Consider the following 21,742-nt stretch of genomic DNA (forward strand, 5'->3'; position numbering starts at 1 on the left):
GTCCACCTCTGAGCAGCCCCTCATCCTGGTGCTACGATTTCAGGAGCAGTGGGGAAGGTGTGTTCTGGGGGAGTGGGGTTGCCTCAGGGTGGGGATATGTCCTCAAGAGGGCAGGTACTCCTTTGGACCAGGCTCTGCCTGTTCATCCTTCTGTGCGTCCACCACTAGATGGGGCCAACCTCATCATGTCTACCAAGATGAAGCAGAAACAATTTTGCTCCTGGCTTTTTCCCTCGGCCCAGTTGATGGCCACTCTGGCAGAGAAGACTTCAAAACTCTCCGGCAGTTCAGACATTGCTTGGCGGGCAGTGGAGAGGAGGGAAGGATGTGTGATCCACCACTAATAGGACAGGGTCGGTTAAAACTCCTTCAGAGAAACCTCAACTTAACATTCCTCATAAACATCTCCCGCAGCACCAAGCCAGATCCCTCTCCTATACCTGGGCCCCATCAAAACCAGCTCTGAGTGACTAGCGCTGGCAGCAAGGACTTGGCTGGAGACTCTTACGTCACCAACCCTGGTACACTGGGCCTGGCACTTGCAGTGCCATGGGAACAAGGTCACATTGGGGGCCGACAGTGTCACACAGGGACATGATTTTTCAGAGGCACCCTAGAGACACTGACTGCACCAGGGACACCTCACAGAGAAGCCAGAGGTGGCAAGACCTGCTTGGCTGACGTACCTGTGACATCCAACGGACGCTTCTTCAGAGCAGTGACCACGGGCCCATCTTTTCTGCGTAACAGGGGGCTGCTCCGCCTTTCAGCCACTTTCTGCTTTAGCCTGGATCGCAACTTCAGATTGGGTTCAGAAGCTGCAGAGAAAGATGTCACTACAGTCAGGCTGACACAACAGAGTTCAAGGTGATCACGGGGGTGGTTTACAAACATGCACACGAGGTAAATATTCGCTGCACATGGACGTTCAGCTCCAGGGAGACCCAAGGACACTCACAAGACCTGTGGGCAGGGGATTCCAGTTTCACTCATCAGTCTCAAACAATGAATACATTGGATGCTTGGGCTTAATTCCCAGGGACACAGGGTTCTACGATGCTGGTAGCATCTTCATAAAGTAACGCCGCTACCACGTCTACCCATAGACGGGAAAGAAGACCCATGGCCTAATTCACTGGGCACAGCAGGAAGCCGGCGAGCTGTGAGGTCTCATAAATAAATAACATTGTAGATAATTCATCCATGTCACTCTAGCTGTGTTGCTTTAACATCTGAGAAAAACTGACAAACATGAATCATTAAGGGCTTCTATGCTACACATTTTCTTGGTCACCAACATATAGCCACATCTGTGAAAGGTCAGTGAGGCACCCACAGCAGGGGGTGCCAGTCCTACTCCCTGAATGGGAGGAGAAGCCAAGCCAATTCTCATCCCCTGAGAGTGGGTCATACACGCTGCCCTCCATTTCACCCCAGCTCAGCACATAGGCGTTGGCATAGTATGGTTTTGTGAACAGCTCTGCTCTGTGACATCAAGCCCACCCTCGTGTCCAGTTCCTCTGTACCTGGAGCCCACACCTTGAGCACATGGTGGGATGCTCCAGTGGTGCTGGTAATTGGGAGGCTTTGGAAGAGGCTTAAGAAGCTCCAACCCTATGGAGCAGAGTCATGGGCTTTCAGAGCCTGGGACATCAGTGACACTACCGCCAGAGGTATGTAATTCCTGTCTTAGAGTTTTGAGCTTTTACTTGACTACAATACGTGCAAGATCCTGCCACTTGTAGATTTGCAAATTAGTGAGGTTTTATGTCTCTCTTTTTTAAAACCAGCACCCTGCTGTTTTTAATCTTTCTGAAACAGGAAGTTCACTGCTTTCAGAGCAACAAGCAGTGAGTGAAGCTTTCCTCTGGAATCAGAACTAAGATGGGTTTGGGTTATGAGAATCAGGTCATGAGTGACCCCACCCTTTGGGACATGTGGGTGGCTCTGGACCTACTCCACTCTGAAGGAGGCAACAAGGCAGGGGAAGGTGTTTTGTGGGTCTTGGGAAGAGATGGGAGAAGCAGGTTCCCTAAATCAGGCTTCTCAGAGAAATCAAAGATGTACTTTAAGAAGCTGTCAGACTCTTCAAGATCCCCAGACTGCTCTGGGGGAGTGATGCCCGCCTGCTCTGCAGCACTGAAGACCCAGATGATGACAGATGAAGGATTCAAGCACAAGCCTGCCTCTCCACTGGCTGAAGAAGAGGGCCCACTTCTGTTCTTAACATGTGTGCCTGTGCAGTAAGTGTAGATTCACACTTCCATTCCTACAATGGGTTTCTTGTCATTGTTTAAAACAAAAAACAAAGTCAAGCCAAAGACCCCACTTGATTACTAGGCAAGAAAATAATACCTCTTCTCCCACCACCAAGACCTCCACTGCAGCCCACATGGGCTCTGCTGCCACTTGCTGGGACAGAAGCTGCAGACTGTGAAGAGGAGCCACTTTTGAGATTGGGCATGTACATCAGCAGAATGGAGCACAGTGGTCCCTGGCCCTGTGTGGGAGGGGCCTCTCTTGGGGGTTGTCCTGCTGCCATGGAGCAGGCTGTGCACATCAGGAGGCAGGGTATAGCAGGGTCACTCCAGGCCACTCCAGGCTGGCCAAACCACTGCAGCCCAGCACCCTGTCCTCCCCTAGGCCTTGCAGGTCTCTGTGAGATGGACTGGAGGCTACTACACAGTCAAAGCACCAGACAGGTCATTAGCATAAGATATCAGATCCTCCCACGACCCCACTCAGGACCCCAGACTCCTGATGTGACAGAATCGACAGGAAAGGCCCCTGCATTCCTCTGACCTGCCTCCCCTGCCCAGGTTTCCTTGCCTCCCATGCTGCCCCTACCACAGCCCCACTGCCCCGTTTTCCTCATAGCAGCCATGCCACTATCTGATATTATTCTGTCCCCTCACCCATGTTCTGTCCCCCTGCCACCTGAACACCTGCCTGGTCTCGTTGACGCTAGTTGAACACACAGTGCTCTCCTGGAGGTGGCTGCCCCCTCCTTCTGTAAGGCAGATGTGGGGCAGGACTCACCACCTCTCCCTGCACAGCCCCATCTCAAGCCAGGACCTACTACCTAATGCAAAGGACCCACAGCAAAGTGGAAATGAGGGCTGGCCTTGTGTTCAAACACGATGAAGAACTTCAAAATGGCAATGCTGGAGCGTTAAACTCAATGGGACTCTTTGGAGCAGTCCTGCCTGCAAGTTGGCTGGCACCAACCAGAAGGCTCCATGATACCACACCGGCACTGCCAGGGGACAGCACGGTGTGAGGCCAGGAACCTGCCTATGGGGTTCCTTAGGACCTTGATTCGCCCATGGAATCTACCAGACAAACAGAGCCACCAATGATGGGGAGAACGGACTGAGCAGCAGACATGTGGACAGAAAAGAAAGGAGCCCTGACCCAGGGAACCCAGATTGGGCTTCAATGGAGAGGATGAAAAAACCTGTGGGGCAGAAGGCAGCCCCTGGGGAGCCATATGTGAGGGGACATCTCAGTGTCTGCTGTCAGGGTTGTCTTCACAGGCTGAGCTGGAAGGGCCTGTGAGCTGCAGCCTTCCTGCTTCCTGCTTTCCCTCAGCTTTCTCTGCAAAAGGCTTTTTCTCTGATCACTTCCAGTCAGGACAACTTACAAGCTGACATGGGTTAAACTCCAAAGAGAAGACAAGTGACCTACAGTTCCAGCTATTCGAACATGGATTTCTTAACGCTTGCAGAATGCCTGTCACAGGCAGTCAAAGCATAGGATGCAGGTGAGTCTGCATCTGGTAACAAGGATAGGAGGCGCAGAAGGTTACTGTATGCCAGCCCAGTGCAATGGCTCCTTCAGAGCACCTGAGGGCCACCAAAACTCATTTCACACCCGGTGTGGCCATGCGAGGAGCCATAGGAACTGGATTTAGAAGCCTCTAACAGGCTGCAGGTAAGCTGATGAAACTCAACAAGCATCGGGCGAGAGGCATCTTGGAGGAGTAGCTCCCTGCCAGTGAAGGTGAAGGCTAGGAAGGATGCTAACCTTATTCCTGAACTCAATGTATGTGCAGGCAGCAGGCGGAATGTTTCTCTTAAAGACAAACAAGTAAATGACAATTAAGGAAGATAACCTTAAAATTCCACACAATCTCTAGCACCTGTGCCTGCATCTGCCAACATGAAGCAATTCCAGGTCAGGTGTAGTGGCTTAAGCCTGTAATCCCAGCACTTCAGTATGTCAGGAAGGGAGGCTTTCTTGAACCTAGAAGTTTGAGACCAGCCTCAGCAACATAGCAAGACCTCGTCTCTACAGAAAAAAAAAAAAAAAAAAAAAATCAAAAAATTAGCCCAGGAGGTCAGGCTGTGGTAAGCTGTGACTGTACTACTGCATTTCAGCCTGGGGAGAGAGTGAGATTTCAACTAAAAAAATAAATAAATAAATAAATAAAGAAAAAGCAGCAATTCCAGCTTGTCTTCCCTAACTCAAACACTGTGCACCAATTTTATAAACTGCTTTTTTTTCCCCTTGAGAGTCAGTCACAGCAGAAGACAACTCTCGGAGTAGGAACGCTTCAACTATTGAACAGGTGGGTTTAAAGAGGGTACATGCATGCACCTGGCAAGAGTGAAGAGGGCAATTTCTTTGTGAGCTGAACGCCATGTCCAGGAGCCAGCAAGGAAAGGACCTGCTGACTGAGCAACATAGAATGTTCACAGCATCGCTGTGGCAGGAGGCAGGCAGGTGAGGCTAGAGGGAGGATGCACATGTCCATGGTGCTCTTCCCTGAAACTACCAACAGTGAGGTGAATTTTACAGAGGATAAAGCCAGGAGAACACAAATTAAAGTGCTGGAAGAAGAAATTCAAGAAAAAGTTGAGAATTTTCAGAAAGGAGAATAAGGAGATAAAAAGATGAAAAATGAGAGTACAAAGGTCAAAATCAAGTGAATGAAAACCCCAGGAGACAAGAGAATAAATACAGTGGAGAAAAAAGACTAACAATAATTCAAGACAAACTCCTCTATCTGAGGGAGGGGCTGGTGTCAAGGGAGCCCACAGTCCGGGGACACGGAGGTCACAGATCCTCATCCAGTGGGCAATGAATTGCTTCAGGGCTCTGGGGACAAAGGATCAAACTTGAGAACAGCTTTGGATTCTCTGACACAAGACGATGGCCTGAAACAATGCAGGAAGATGATGTGGGTACCCGACCAAACTGTCAAACAAGTAGGAATGGATTAAAGAGATTTCCCAGCAAACAGGGACTTTGAAAACTCAAGTTTCACATGTAATTCCCCAGGGAGCTACTGGAAGATGTGCTCAGTTAGGGTGAGGGAGGAGGGCAAGTCCAAAGAACCCAGGGAAGGAGGAAGGTTCCTGGATGGAGGGTGTGGGGCACTGGGGGTCCTGGAGAGCAGATTGTCCGGACACACTGAGCAGTGGGGCCGAGAGTCTTGTCTCCCAGGCCCAGCAGAACTGCAGGATGCCTGCTGTCCTGGCTGTGCAAGAAGTATCTCCTAGGTCTGCCTAAATGTAGGCCTGTATTAATAAACTACAGCAGATGAAAAAGACTAAGCAGATGAAAATGACGATCAACTTCAGGAAAAGTTCTACAAGCAAGGAAACACAGCCAAGGTGTGCTCTGAGGTTTTGCTGTGGACACGACACACGTTGTCACCAGTAAGGCTGTAGTGTGGGTGGTGCTGGGACAGCTGCTTTCCCATCGTGAATATCAGGGTCTGTGATTTATGTACATTTATTTACTTTGGTAAAAATAAAATGATAATTCTAAAGACACAAAAGACAGACTGCAATATAATTTTTTAACACATATAATTTTTAGCACATAGGATTGCAAGTAACAAATACAGTGTGCCCACAAAGCAACATGAACCCCCCTACAAAAAAAATGGATCAACAAATTGCCATTAAACACCATCCACTTAGCACTGATGGAAACTCCCCAAGTGTACTGCATGGATCTACATGCTGAACATGAGGGATGGCAAAGAAGACAGGGCCTGCCCAGGACAGTCTGCTGTCCAGCCCTGGGGGTACCAGCTATACTGTATGCCATGTTGATGACATCCAGGGGATGGTACTTGGGAGTTTGGCAGCACAGCCACCCTTGTCCCTGCTGCATGTTATTGACACTGTAGTTAAGAAGATGAAAAAAAAAAAACTAAAATCACCCAAATTTTCTTAACAGTGATAGAACTGCTCATCTAAACCCCAAAAGGCTCATGATCTTACTCATTCATCAAACTGACTGAATTGTGACACTGGCCAGCTAGTGGAGGGGGTGGTATAATGGACTCTCACAAGTTGTTGGGAAGGGGAGATAATTTGCCCAATGTTTTAGAATACATGTACTCACTGAACCAGCACTTCCATTTTTTAGGAATCTATCCTATAGAAATACTAGCACAAGTGAGGAAAGGCACTCATATTTGTTGGCAAAAAGAAACTAGAAATGCTACAACTTATATATCTACACACTGGAGTACTATAGAAAAAGGTGTTGATCTTTATACACTGAAATGGAATGATGTCTACGTATAGTATTAATATAAAATAAAGTTACTGGATAAAATACAAAGCAGGTATTTTTGTTAAGAAAAAGACAACACACAAACACCCCTACACACAGGCACAGAAATATGTCTGGACAGATACATATCAAATGATAACAGTAGTTGTCTCTGGAAAGTAAGATTCAGGGTATGTGTATCAGCTTGTTTATTACAAGCATGCACCGTACATGTGATTTTTAAAATAAAGTAAGCAGCACTGTAGGCGATGCTTATAGGTGGTAAGTTTTCCTATATCCACTTTCCGACTCAATCCTCTCAAGAGCATATTTCAGTTGGCATTAAACTGTTTAATTTATTAATTTCATTAATGTTCGATTTTACCACTGAACAGTAAAAAAAGTGTATTTGAGAAAAGATGAGTTCAAGATCCTTCACATCAGGAGTTTAAGTTTGACTGATGTCAAAGTGTTAGGGATGGAGCACAGAATGTGGGAACCACTGTTATTGACATGGAAGCTGCCCAATATTTAACCACACTCACCATTTCTCCAAATTTCTTTCGAAGAACACAACGAAGTCTTTTAAAAAACCTTCTGAACACACTCATACTCACTTTTTTTTAAAAAGCAGGATTTATTGAGAGGACAGAAAAGATCCCACAGTGGGAGGGGACCCGAGGGGGTTGCCCTCATATTTACTTTTTAAGAACACAAAATTGATGGAGGACCCAGCCCAGCACAAGAGAGAGCCCCTGAATTCTGATGGAGTCTTCCCATCTGGTGGACGGAAGCTCAGCAGAGTGGGCTCTGCTTGGGCATCACGGATGTGAACTCCTTTCCTCTCTGTTCCAGGGCAGCTCAGGAAACAACAGATTCCACTGACCACAGTTCAAGCAACAGCTGAAGGGACACTTGTATGTACCCCTAACATGTATAAAACACAACTTTACTTACGGGTGGTGTGTTTACTGTAAGATGTGTGGGTGCTGTTCATTTTGCCTGGTCTTACCAATCTGTCTGCAGTTTCTCCAAACTGCATTAGAAGAAGACAGAGACGGCAAGTAATGGCATAGGCTATGCAGAAACAGCCCCTTCCCAAACCGTGGGGATGGACATCAGGGTTGGAAAACACCCCCGTTCCATTTCATAGTACTCTGTGCTTACTCTACACACAGGTGTAGAACAAACTCCTTGCAGTATTATTCAGTTCATTAGTACATAGGGAGAAATCTGTGTATTTATTGATAAGCTTTGGAGCGCTACTGAGAAGAGGACACACCCAGCTTCTCTGCAGGCTGCCCCTCTGTGCACGTGCCTCATAGGAGGTGTGGTGCTGAGAGCAGGACCCTGGTGTCTGGAAGCCAGCGTAATGGGGTCAGGGATTCGGTGGCTACGCCAGACGGGGCCTCAATCTACTTTATTGTGGATTGGGGTGCAAATGCAGCCTTGCCCTTCATGTGCCTAGGCAGCTGGTCTTGCTCTCTCCCTGGCCTGGCCCCATGGGGCCATCTGGATGCTTCCCTGGCTCAGGACCCTGTTGTTCCCTCTCCATCCACTAGACAGCAAGCTGCTGAGAATCTTGGCCTGTTCCATGCCTGCTGCACCAGCACAGGGCCCAGCACACATGATGCACTCACTGAATAGATACTGTAACATGTACGTCTGAAGCAGAAAATCTCAATGATGCCATGTGGTTAAGTGACCAGCCCAAATCTCAATTTACTGCTGTGTGACCTGACAGGAATGGAATTCCCAACATCCATCACTAAGGACCACTGCAAGCACCAAGGGATTGATGGCACACGGCACACATGCCCTTCAGAAGCAGGAACCCTGCCACTGGGGATCTTAGAGCACCTCAGGAATACTCTCCCTGAGAACATCAGTCGCTGCATGTTTTCAGACTAAATTTGGAAAAAAGGGCGATTTAACATATTCCCTTCAATGGCAACATGGGGTGTATGTAAACTAGACCAACTGACAGACCTGAAAGAACATTCGCAGGGGATAACAGAGGTGGAGCCATTTCACCTCCTGGCCTTTCTGGCAGCTGTGTGGGCAGCCTCCTAGGAAAGGCTTCCTTCTCTTTCTGAGCACTGCGGTCTTGACCCCCATCCCATCCAGCCCCTACCACTTCGACAGCAGCAGCAGCACAGCAGCTGCTCATACTGATTGAACCACCCCACGAAGAATCTGCTACTGTCTCCATCTTGCAGACTGGCAACACAGTTGGGAGGTTGTGTGCCTAGAACAGCGGACAGTGAGGGCCAAGCTGGCCTCAGGGCATATAGTCTTCCCCAGCAGGAAGGGCAGCTTCCCCCAGTGATGAAGGAAAACTCATCATATTTTATACTTATAAGTAATCAACAGGCATTTCCCACAGACAACTGTAACCTCAGGCGACTGGTGCTAGGAGGCTCCAGATTATAAGGGCAGCGTTAGATGAATACTTCTCAGGGCTCTGACCATGGAAGCAAGTCCGGGGGAGCCCAGCACCTTTGGCTGGCTACCTAGGTAGATGCAGGGATTATCAGAGCTCAGCTCAGTCCCTAAGACCAGTCTGGCCTCCTTCAAACTCATACCCAGTTGTGGGGGCTGCACCCCTGCCAGGTGGTCTTGAGAATTCTGGAACAAGGTTGAGGTTACCAACTTCTCCCTGAGTATCAGCTTTGGGATTTTGCTTCATTAAAACAAATGGCAAGTACAATCCACATCAGTGCCATGGTCCATGCCACCAGCTGGGCCCCGATGACATGCTGGGGAGAGTGTTCGCTGACAGGACAATGTGTTCAAGGAGCCATCAGGGCCCTAGACAAAGAAGTTCCATGTAGGTGTTCAGTGCTGAGGTCCAAGAAGTTGCTAACAAATGAGACAGAACTGTGCTGGCCACAGTTTTGGCCTTGTTTCATCAGTCAGAAGTTACATTGGAGGAAAATTTAAGTCATTATTAAAAAAAAATACATGGCAGCTAATATCTTTAAGACAATCAAGATGAAGATGCTACTGGAAAAAAACAAAATCCCTAAATATCAACAAAATGACAAAACTCAATTTGTTTTTAAAAATGGAAAAGCAGACTGGGTGCTGTGGCTTACAATTAAAATCCCAGTACTTTGGGAGGCTGAAGTGGGAGGATTGCCTGAACCCAGGAGTTCGAGACCAGCCTAGGAAACATGGCGTGGTGGCACATGCTTGTAGTCTCAGCTACTTGAGAAGCCAAGGCAGAAGGATCTCCTGAGCCCAAGAGGTTGAGACTGCAGTGAGCCATGATTGTATCATTGCACTCCAACCTGGGTGACAGAGTGAGATCCTAATTCAAAACAAAAAGCGGAAAAGCATCCATTCCTCAATATGAACATGACATCAAATGAAGCTTCTGGTTAGGCCATTTCATACCCCACAAACCACAGAAAGGACCCAAGCAATGGGTGCCTGTGTCAGTGATACAAAAAAAATTCCCTGGTACAGCATATCTTTCTCTCTTTTTTAAATTTTATCTTTCTCTTTATTCTCAAAACATTATGGTGTTAAATAAAGCCCATGAGGTATGGGGCTGGTCCTTATTTGGCTTCTAGTGCTTTAGGTGAGGCAGAACTGAGCGCCGAGGAATGTGAGTATTACTTCAAAATGTTAGTAGTAGCTGCTGTATAAAGTTCAAAAGCCCCAGTCAAATCCTGGACACATCCATGGAGCATGGGTTCCAGCTCTTGGGGAAGAACAGGGGTGGAAACCGCTTTGAGAAGACAACTGAGCAAAAGAGGACCTGGAGCCAGAAGGGTCTAGTGGTAGACAGTGGGGAAGGGGAAGGAAAGATAGGGGTCATTCTCTCCTTTCAGTTACTACCTAAGTTGGACAGAGGCACATGACACCAAAATAGGTAGCAGCTACTTGAAATACTTAAAACGTGAGAGATGCCAGACTTCAGGAAGAGTCAACTGGCATTGTCAGGGAGTGGAATGCTGGCCATAAGAATGGTGGCAAACTGTTCCAATTCCTGTGTAGCTTGTTTTCCAAACTCTAATACTTCCTCATGATTAGCCTTTTCTAGGCTTCCATAATCCATGATGACCTTGTTAATGATGAGTGAGAAGCCAAAGACTTGAGATCCACAGTGCTGTGCAACTATAACTTCTGGTACTGTGCTCCTGCCAACAGCATCCACCCTCAGCTTCTGCAGCAGATGACACTGCCAGTCTCAAAGTTGAGGACTACCACAATGACACAGGTGAGTTCCTGTAGCTCTCGCAGCTCTCCCATTTGTTTCCAGGTACTAAGAGACTTCTGCCTCATCGTCCCCTCATAGGCATTAGAAATGACAGGAAAACGAACTCTAAACCTCTCATCAATAGGCCCTTTGAGAGGGTTTTGACCACAGAAACCAGGTAGGTTGATGTGACCACAGATTAGCATGGTCTCTCCAACCTCAAACTTGGGGTTGAGACCTCTAGTTGCATTGGTGACCACCAGGTTGTCCACATCCAGAGGAAGAAAACCCTCATAGGGAATGTCACCTTGCAGGGTGAGTAACCTTCATACATGTGGAACCTGCCCTGCATCATCACACAGATTCTGCCATTCAAGAATCCAAACACCAGTTGACCGGCATGACCTGGCACTGTACTTCAGGGAATGTTTGGTTCTCACTATAGTCAAAGATCTGGGCATGAGTTAATTTATCACTCAGACTTCCTAATCCATAATCACAGATCACTGCCACTTGAGGTTGGTGCTTAGTGTGAGACAGAAGCCATTCTGCAGTGTTCAATAATCTTCATATATATATATCTGTTCTCCATGGCTCCACCAACGCCCTCTCAATGAAGCTTCTGTGCTCCAAACTGCTCAGCTGAGCTAAGCTGGGGACAGTCACCAGGTCTGGTTGGCACAGGGCCAGCTTATCTTCCATGACTATATTTAAAAATACACACTAAACATCTTTGAAGAGTCAACAGAAACCCAAAGTTAGGGTAGCCCTTAAGGGTATGCAGAAGGAGCAGTGGGAAGGGACCTGGAAGCCTAGGTCAAACAGTGGTGGGGGTGGAGTTCCCTAAAGTAGAGGTATCACCTAGGAAAGGGGTGGGGCTTCTAATACCAAGTCAGAGCTGGACCACAGACCTTGGGCTGAGAAGCCTGACTCTCAAGCTAGATGCGGAAGCTGTCTAGTTTTGAGCTTCTGGGAGGTAGTGTTCAGGTGAATGCAAGCCAGGAGCTAGAAGACAAGCCCTGAAAACCCCACAGAGTAAGATATGCCTGGCAGGCCAGAATTTTGGCTACAGAGGTCAGAGTTCATTTCCATGTGCTCTTTCCCTAAGTGGAGTTGAGTGGTTTCTGCCTGTTCCCAGTCGAGCTGGGGCACTGAGGGAATGATCTGGGGGGATGCTAAGTCTGACAAGAATGAGTTGCTGCTTAGGAAACAAGAGCAGAGGTCTACCCTGATCTGGTCCAACTCTAAGCACTTTACAAACATTACCTCATTTACTCCCCACAATAGCCCCAGGAGAGAACTGTTTCACAGAACTCTCTCTTGCATTCTTGTTCTTGTGGAAATAGGGGGTTGGAGGGCAGTGCTGTGTCATAAGGTCAGAAGCAAAACAAAAGGTGTTAGAGATTTTGCTTCCAATAATGACCAGAGAAATACAACTCAACACAGGAAGCTAACAGCCATAGAAACTTAAAGAGATCACAGGCCCTATCTGTGGGACAATTTTACAGATGAAATTGACATTTTATAGATGACAAAACTAAGGCATAGAGATGTTCAAGAGCCTCTCTCAAATCACAAAGTAGTGAGCAAAGGAGCTGGGCATGAACTCAGGAAGCTGGGTTGGCCCTACACGCCAGGGCCAACTAAACTCCCTGAATATGCAAATGCTCAGAAAAGGGGCTCCCACATTTTTTCAAGAGGGAAATAAGGCATTTGAGCTGGTATAGGTGTGAACTGTCACCCACAGAGCCTATCAAAGGACATGTAAAAATGTATGGTGGGATGAAGAGATCAGCAAGAGGGTGATTAAATATTCTACATGTTCACATATCACGCAATTGCCCTTTAAAGACTGAAAGATGGGCAAATTAGGTACAAGGTCAGTATAAATTAGTGTAAAGTCAAAATCATGTAATTATTTAAGTGTAAATCACAATTATTAAAGATTATCATCTCAATTCATGTAAGTACTTCATAACTAAGATTTCATTTAATAAAGTCTTTCATTTTTCCAATGCGCTGACGTTAATTTCTTAGAATTAGCAACGTCAAGTGTTTGCAAGTAGATATGTCAAGGGTGATATAGGGTACCTAACTATACATTATTCTCTTAAGTGGTTTAAACGTTTTCTCTGAAATCTTTATAATATTAATGTGCTAGTGATATCTTTAAAAAATTTGATAATACAATTAAATCTTAATTAGGTTCTTCTGAAGCACTGTATATTCTAAATAACACTTCCCCAAGAGGGAAAAGAGAATTATCTCTTTAGTTCTCATGGAAGTAGGGGGCTGGAGGGCAGTGTTGTGTCATAAGATCAGAAGAAGACCAAATGGTATTAGAGACTTTGCTTCCAATAGTGCCCAGAGAAATACAACTCAGCACAGGAAGTCATAGAAACTTAAAGAGATCACGGGACCTATCTGTGGGACAAAGACCATAGGCGGTGAGAATCAGAAGCAAAATAGGCAGCAAAATACGCAGCAGAGTATACTATCTCCCATCCTGAGAGTTTTCCAAGAAGTCTTGCTACAGATCATTCATGTCGAATTCTGTTTCTTAGAACAGGAAGCTGATCCCCAGACTGTGCTGATGTTATTTGTTTGGGAGGGGAGCAGGAACGAGAGTGAACAACTCATGGACTACCCTCCACCTCTGCTACTTTTTATGAGTATGGGGTGCCTGGAGCCACTGAGGAGTTGCTTTGGGGGTAGATATGACAGGTGGTGTGCAGTGTCCCTTCATGGGGACCTCAGGGAGAAGGAGTAAAATGAGGTGTTCCCAGGAAGGTCCATCCTCACCCTGTGTGAGAGCCAATTGCTTGGCCTGGTGGCCAGGCTCTCACCCACCACTTCTTCCTATGCCCAATGCTCTAGAGACCGACTGCATGCTACTGGGTGCACACCTAGGTGCACACCCATAGCCGTTAGGATGTTGGTGTGGTTAGACCCATTTTACTGATGAGAAAGGAGAACTTAAGGAATTTGTCACAGAACACACATAGAGCAGACAGATCTCAGATCCAAGCCATGTGTTTGCAGTGTCCACAGCTTCCACCCTCACCCCTCCATGTCACTCTCGTTCCTGGGCCAGGGTTCCTGGGGGCAGCACATTCTTTGCTTCCCTGTCCCCAGGGCCCCTGTCCTAGTGTGAGGCTCATCACTCACTGTGGACTTTGGTTTTGTTGATTAATTTTGTTTAATAACAGAATCAGAAGGGGATGTGAAGGACAATTTAGATTAGACCTCAGGGCCCACAGATTCTCTCCTGATGTTAACGGGCATAGTTTTTTGGAAAAAATACTGACATCTGAATCAATACCTTCTGCTGAGCTCTTGGGCTCTTTCTAGGAGCAATCCGAGACCACTCTCATAGACTCATGAGTGAGAACCATACGCTTGGGCCGATTAAATGGGAAAGAACAGAAGCTGCACATTCACCTTTACCAATAAAGGATTTATGGCCTAAGTGAAAATGTGCCCACCTTGGTAGGATCCTTATGCCTCTGACTTGGAGGATCTCTGCCAATCCTCTAACATGGCATCAGCTCTGGGGTTCCAGTACCAGAGACACCACTGTCCTGATATGGCCCGCTCCACCAGGAACACATCTGTCCTGATGTGACTCACTCCACCAGGGTCACATCTGTCTCGATACAACCCATTCTACCAGGGACACATATCACCCACCCCACCAGGGACACAGCTGTCCCATTACAGCCCACTCCACCAGGGAAATCATTGTCCCGATATGGCCCACTCCACCAGGGACACTGCTGTACCAATACAGCCCACTCTACCAGGGACATGGCTGTCTTAGTACAGCCCACTCTACCATGGACATCACTGTCCCGATATGGCCCACTCCACCAGGGACACTGTTGTCCTGGTATGACTCACTTCCCCAGGACACACATGTCACAATACAGCCCATTTCCCTGGGGAAACCACTGTCCCAACACAGACTAACCTATAGAGATACTGCTGGTCTCATAGAGTCCATTCCATTTCACACATCTTGAATATAACTCAAGTCTTACCGAGGCAGAGCTAAAGAGTCCTCCCTTCAACCCTCAGCTCTTGATTGTGGTTCTGTTCCCTGGTGTCACGTCAAGTCCTCTCTGGGGCATGGCTCTCCCTATTGAGAGGTCTTGCAAACATCTGCCTGATGCTTCTGTTTTTAGGACGAGCAGCAGTTGAAGTCAAAGCATCCCCTCACAATACCTCACCACTCAGGTAAGGAAGCCATGTGTGACTGACTGCTTTAACACATTTCTGTTCAGAACCAATTAGAACCTTCAGATAACATGGAAATTGTGTTTAGTAAGAAAAAGCTATGCCCCCTCAGACCTCATTTCCAAGTACTGCTCCATTAGGAAGGGCACTCTGGGACTTTCCACAATACCCTGCAGGTTGTGGGCTCTGCCTGCTTCATTTGAGGTGAGGGCACCACTTACCCTCAGTGCATGCTGTAACTCCTGTCCTCACTGCCTCTCTCGGGGTAGAGGGCAGAGGCTGTTGCCCTCCCCAGCCCTTCTTGCCAGCCCACTGTACTGCCCAAGTCACTTTGATCCATGTCCAAGCCACTGCTGGCTTAAACCATCATCCTTGAGAAAGTCCAAGAGCATCCTGACTTGTCAGACTCTTCTGCAGCTGCCCTCTCCCTGCTTCTGGAACAAGCCAGGTAAATCTATTCACACCTGAACACACTTCTCCCTCCGGTTTATAACAGAACTGCACATAATCCTGGGCCTACCTGGGATGTTCCCTGCAGGACCCAGAGGAGTTCTTTCTCATAAAGGTTTCTCCCCCACTCTGGGGACAGGGACAGCTTTGCTACCTAGGTCCTGCCCAGAGCTGACCCTGAGGGCCACATACTCACTCACTCACTGATAGTACCTGATGACTTGACATACATCATCAAGAACAGCTTAATCCCAGGGAGCTGCTCTGTGAGAGGCATGTCCTTTATGAACAGCCAGGCATAATTCCAAATTCTTGATATGGCTAAACTGAGGGGATGCTTTCCAGGATGGCACACCAAAAGAAAACTAAGCTATGTTTCAAAATGAGTATGAGTTTTAAAAAGTTGGTGTACATATGGGAGAGGTTCCTTTCTCTTGGTATAAATCATAAAGGAACGCTTAGGGATAACATTCCAAAATGATGCTCTAATGGAAGAAATATTTATAAAAATCTGCAGATAATTCCTTCCCTAAGTAACTGACTATTGTGTGGCTCAGCATGGTCACAGCATGGGAAAAAATCTGTGGGGGCCTCTGGGGCAGCAGTGAACCTCGGCACTAACCTGTCTTCCTAAGAGGGAAGTCATCTTTGGCGTCGTACATTCCCAGGACTGGGTGGTTGTAAGAGGCCGACACTCCACTCTGGGGAGGAGAACTCTGGTCAAGGGAACTGTGCTGTGTTTTCCTGGAAAAAAGGCAAAGACAGGTGGTTTAGTTTGACTCAGAGGATTGCCTTGCACATGCTGTGGCCAAGATGCTGCACATGAGGATACACCTTCCTTTAAAATCTCAGCCCAACCTCAACTGTCAGCCTCCTCCACAGACTCGCCTCTACCCTCGGGTCAAGCTGATATTAAACAGAAACAAACAAATGCTAAACAAGCAAGCAAACAAAAGAACCCCATGTCCTCTACCATCTGACTGGCAGTGCTAGGAACTGGGCCAGGTAGCATCTCTGGGAGTTGGTGTCAGTGGTGCATTCCCCATATGGGCCAATGCCTCTTAGGTGGCTCCTGCCTAGTCTCTGACTACCAGGACAGCCACACAGAAAGCCTGTCCTCAGGATGTAGGGGCAGATGATGGCATGTGAGCTGTGGTGTAAAGAATCAAAGTTGAAGTCGTAGGCAGCGGAGATGGGGCAGGGAGCAGTCTGGGAAGAGATGCTGGTCATATATGGGGCTCTCTCTGACTCCTGGGAAGCAAGATCTTATGGGGACTTCTCTCTGGAGAAAGCATCCATCTTCAGCCATGGCTTTACCAGAACCCAAATTACTTTGGTCGCTTCCTTTTCCTGGGGGAGGGATAGGCTGTAGCAACTGACACCCTCTACCCTGGGAGCTACTCATGAAAAGCACTTTGTTCATGACCAGCCAGAAGGACTCCAAATCCTCGACATGATGGGAGAGGGTTGCCAGTAGATGCTCAGAGGGAAGACAAGGGGCAGGGGTCCTCAGAACGGTGGGGGATGCTGGCTGGCACTCAAGGTGACCATCAGCAAGGCCTTCCTGCCAGTCAAGTCTTGCTGAAAATACCAAAACAAGTGTAATAAATTCTGTGAGTCTTTAAACTGTATAATCTGCTTAATGACTAGAAACAAATTTGCCAACTTACCTATTTGGAATTTGTTAGACTATTTATTTGAATATACAGCACCCCACATCAATGCACCTGGAGTTACCTGAATTAAGAATGGGAGCTCCTAAGTGTGTACAGGTGTGTATTTAAATGCTTGAGAGCACACAAGTGCAAAGATCATGCTGACAAGATGTCAGGGAAAAATCTACCAAGCCAGGGTTGATGTTTAGGTTTTGGGGTCAAAGCTCAGAGTGCTCTAGAAAAGTGCCCTGCTGCAGGTCACACCCCCTGCACCCACTGCCCAGGGCACACTTCCATCCCGAGGCCCTTTCTCCTGTTTCCTGAGAGATTCTGCCATGCAGCAGGCTGGGTGTGAAAACGTCTACACCTGTGCAATGGCTGTGGCCTCCTCATAGGCTCATGTCCTAGGACAAGAAGCTGTCCTTTCCTGCAGTTATGCTAGGACAATCCTAGGTCACTCTCGGAGTCCATCTGCTCACAATCTCCTGAAAGAGGTCTGAGGGCAATGCTATTTCTCCACCAAAAGTGCATTTTCAGGTTGTATCCTATAGGGAACGCAGGTTTGGCCTCTAGTAGACTTCCTCAACACCAAGTTACATTGTGGGGCCATTTCTGTATTCATTCTTCCTTCATAAGAAACATGGAATGACCTGCGTGTGCATCATGTGAGTTAAAAAGATAATTATGTATATAATAATAAATAAATAATTTAAATAAATATGTAAATATAATAGCAATTATTATGATTATACTTTAATGGTAGGGTTTGCTTATAGTTAAGCCAGGAGATGGAAAAGCTTATTCACTTAAGATAGTTGTGATTTCTTGAGGCGCTATCAGTATTAAAACCCTCATGTTCTTGTTAAGCTGTGATATAGGCAAAGTAGGAGGTGCTTGCCTGGGCCCAGCCCTGCACTGGCTCTGCCCAGTTTCCTCAACCTTCAGCATTCTCTGGAGAGTGCTGGGAGGCAGAAGCACACAGCTGTGCCAGCCCTACAGGACCATCTCAGATGGATCCAGAGACTTCAAGAGGGTGACCTCCCTTCATGCACAATCTACTTGGTGCCAGGAGCGCACAGAGAGGAGAACCCGCCTCACTGTGCACTTGCCGCCTCCAGAAGTCAGGGAAGAGCAGTGGTTTAAGGGAGAATGCAGGTCACATGTGCCCAGCCCTGGTCACACTACCCCTAGGGCTGAAAGGTGTGTTGTGCTCTCAGTGAAGAAGCATCCAAAAAGGAAGTAAAAGTGAAACCCTATCCCTGCTGTGCTCACACTCACACTCCATACCTCACACACCTACTCACACCCAGTCACATTCACATTTCACATTCATCTCATACACACTCACACCCTCAGCCCACACTCACCTCACCCACACCTCATACCCACTCACACCCACATCCCACATTCACACCTCTCACACACACACTTCACACCCACTCACACAACCTGCTCACCCCCACAGCTCACTCCCGTACTCACATCTGCTTACACCCATTCATGCCAGTTACATCCCTAGACTTGAGGGCATAACCTGCAAAGCTGCTCCTTCTCTCTAACTCACCCCTGACCAGGAATTATCTTCCATTTTTTTCAACCTCTGATCACCAGCTCAGGGATAGGGAAAAGCAACGAGGGCAGGTCACTGCTGTGCAAGATCTTGGCTGAGTCTCAGCGGCCAACCCAGGCAGTGTATCTCAAGGCAATCCTTGCCTTACTGATGAAGACAGAAAAACAAGTATTGTTTTATTTCTAAACATTGCCTTGATCAGGGGTCCCCAACCCCTGGGCCGTGGATCGGTACCAGTCCATGACCTGTTAGGAACCAGGCTAAACAGCAGTTGGTGAGTGGCAGGAGAGCAGAGTTCTGCATCCTGTCAGATCAGCGGTGGCCTTGCAGTCTCATGGGAATGTGAATCCTACTGTGAACTGCACATGTGATCTAGGCTGCACACTCCTTATGAGAATCTAATGCCTGATGATCACTCCCCACACCAATCTGTAGAAAAACTGTCTTCCACAAAACCAGTCCCTGATGCTAAAAAGGTTGGTAACTGCTGACCTTGATTCAGCCACTTAAATTCTAAACAACTGGCCTTCCCCATGACATTAGATGTATACCAGTGATTTAGAATAATTATTAATTGAATATATGGCACATTCCAACAGAAGTAGGATGGGGGTGACATGTGTAATTAAAATTTTTCTAGTAGCTACATTAAAATTAATTTTAAAGATGAGTAGAATTAATTTTACTATCTTATATAACCCAATATTATCACTACAACATGTAACAATACAAACTTATGAATGAAATATCTTGTATTCTTTTTTTCTTTTTAGAGACAAGGACATGCTCTGTCAGTTGCAATCACAGCTCACGGCAACCTGAAACCTCTGGGCTGAAGTGATCCTCCTACCTCAGCCTCCTAAGTGGCTAGGACTATAGATGCGTGCCACTATTCCCAGGTAAAAAAATTTTTTTTGTAAAGACAGGGTTTTATTATACTGCCTGGGCTGACTGCATTCTTTTTTTCCATACTGAGTGTCTGTAATCCAGTGTCTTGTCTTTGCGGCATGTCCTAGTTTGGCCCTGTCACATTACCAGTGCTCAGGAGCCTCATGTGGCCCGTGGCAGCCATGATCGATAGCACAGTCTCACATGACCTTAAAGCTAGAAGCCCCACGAAACCATCTGAACCATTATCCAAACTAATATCTTTTGCTACTTCTGCCTGGAAATGCCTACCCTCCAACCAGAGGGACACAGAGCTTCTCCCTAAGCCTGGGTGGCTGACTGTCCCTGGCAGGGAAACTGCAGATTGGCACCCCCAGAATGGGCTCCAAGCATGCTGGCCACAGCCATGTCTCATGAGCCTTCCTTCTCTCTTGGGTCACACTGTGGCTCACTGCTGTCAGGTGCTGCTTTCCATAGACAGCTACATTCTCACTCTTCTTTGTGAATTTTTGTGTCACTGGCATGTTAGGTGTGAACACAACTTATGTGCACTTGCAACATGCAGCGGCCACCAGAGCTGAAGAGGCATGAATTGCCTCCTCACAAAATGCCTTTTAGATTGTGTTGTGGTAACTGACATCATTTGGCAAAACAAGTGGGATTTGGTGGTTTTAGTATAAATACTTGTCCATTTTGAAGCTTGAGAAGAGTTCATTTTTCTCCCGATGAAATTACTAATTACATTTTGATTTATGAAAACTACTCTATGTGGGGTTTTTTTTTTAGAGATAAGAACTCACTCTGTCACCCAGGCTGGTATGCAGCCGCAAGATCACAGCTCACTGTAACCTCGAGCTCCTGGGCTCAAGTAATCCCCTTGCCTCAGCCTTTCGAGTGCCTGGAACTACAGGCACACACTGCTATCTATGCCCAGCTGTTATATGCTTTTCTAGAAATGAAATGATCCTTGAAAGCAGTAGAGAACTATTTCAAAGCAAAAATCTGCTGCACTTGAGAACTGTTTAAAGCCCCATAACTCTGCCCCTCTGGTCCACTCTAGTCCTCTGAGGCTCGGCTTCTGAAGGCTTCTTTCTGCATTGGCACATCAGTTTCCCTTAGTTCTTAGAGTGAATGAGGCTCTTTTGTGGCCTCCGTCAATAATAAGGGCTCTGGCAGGGGTTCTTAGTATAAAAATAATAAAGTACCATAGGTACTTATTGACTTGCCTAAGAATCAATAAAACATTGGATAAAAACTTTGTAGGTGCCCAAAGACAATTTAGATTCACAATTTAGACTTGGGTTCCAGTTAAGTGACTCCTATTGTGGCTGAAAAATAACGACAGCCACCAGCCCCAAGAGCATCACTCAGTCCCTCTGAAGGCAAACCTACTCCCCTGGGGACAGCCACTGCTCCCCTGTAGATGGCTGCCACATGTGTGGACTCCAGGCTGCTGCACTCACACCCATGCTCATGACTGTGCTTGGGGGACTCCGTTTCTCACCCTTCCACCTTGCCTCAGAAGGTGAAGGTGAAGGGCTGGGTCTATTCAAATCTACCCTCGGATCACGTGGTCCTCTGGGCCCCCAGACAGGAGGCCAGGTGTCCCCACATCCCTACTTACCCGTACCAGTAGCGAGGGTCACTGGAAATGCAGTGGTTCAGGTTCCGGTGGGCCAGGGCCTTCTTTTTATTGAGGACAAACTCTTGTAACTTCATCTTCACTTCTGTGCTGGCCACAGCACCTGGCATGGGAGAAAGCACAGTGGAGGGTGACATGTGACTCTGCCGACAGCACCAAGGCAGGGCAATGGAGACACACAGGGAAAAAAGGGATCAGAACCGCAACTCTCCCTCAAGACCCAGTGGCCACAGTGACTGCCTCCTCAAAGAAAGAAGGCCAGGAGGAGTTGTAATAAGTCTTCTTACCATCGAGATTTTTACATAATTGCATTCTATTTAAAATGTAGATTTAATCATTGGAAAGACTTACTGTTAGCTAACACAAAACCCACTTCTGAAGGAAGTTCTAATATTCTTACATAAAAGAACATTCTGAATTAAGCGCTGGCAGCGTGGTGGTTTCATTCTTGCTACTGCACAGAAGCAGATTCTAAGCCAGAAGGTTTTGTGCACACAGAAGAATCACATATGGAGTCCATGGTAAAGGGACAAAGCTGCCTCCTGGGCAGACGCGCATCCACACCTGAGCCAGAGATAGTC

The 21,742-nt window shown here is 47.1% G+C and overlaps 1 protein-coding gene and 1 pseudogene across 2 annotated transcripts in view; both read right to left on the bottom strand.

The window, feature by feature from the left end:
- The window catches only part of HDAC4 (histone deacetylase 4), a 113,350-nt gene extending 92,092 nt beyond the window's left edge, over positions 1 to 21,258 (bottom strand). For both annotated transcript variants that reach the window (XM_008052897.1, XM_008052896.1), the window contains exons 1-3: positions 21,144 to 21,258; positions 16,029 to 16,150; positions 687 to 818 (exon numbers count right to left, since the gene is read on the bottom strand). In XM_008052897.1, coding sequence (XP_008051088.1) covers positions 687 to 818; positions 16,029 to 16,150; positions 21,144 to 21,238 — 349 coding nt within the window. In that variant the 5' untranslated portion in view covers positions 21,239 to 21,258. The remainder of the gene's footprint in view (positions 1 to 686; positions 819 to 16,028; positions 16,151 to 21,143) is intronic.
- On the bottom strand, positions 10,448 to 14,529 carry LOC103254918 (annotated as a pseudogene).
- Positions 21,259 to 21,742: the final 484 nt, after the last annotated feature.

Source organism: Carlito syrichta, unplaced genomic scaffold (assembly GCF_000164805.1).
Source record: "Carlito syrichta isolate Samal-C Ts95f unplaced genomic scaffold, Tarsius_syrichta-2.0.1 Scaffold287649, whole genome shotgun sequence".
NCBI classification, from domain to species: Eukaryota; Metazoa; Chordata; class Mammalia; order Primates; family Tarsiidae; genus Carlito; species Carlito syrichta.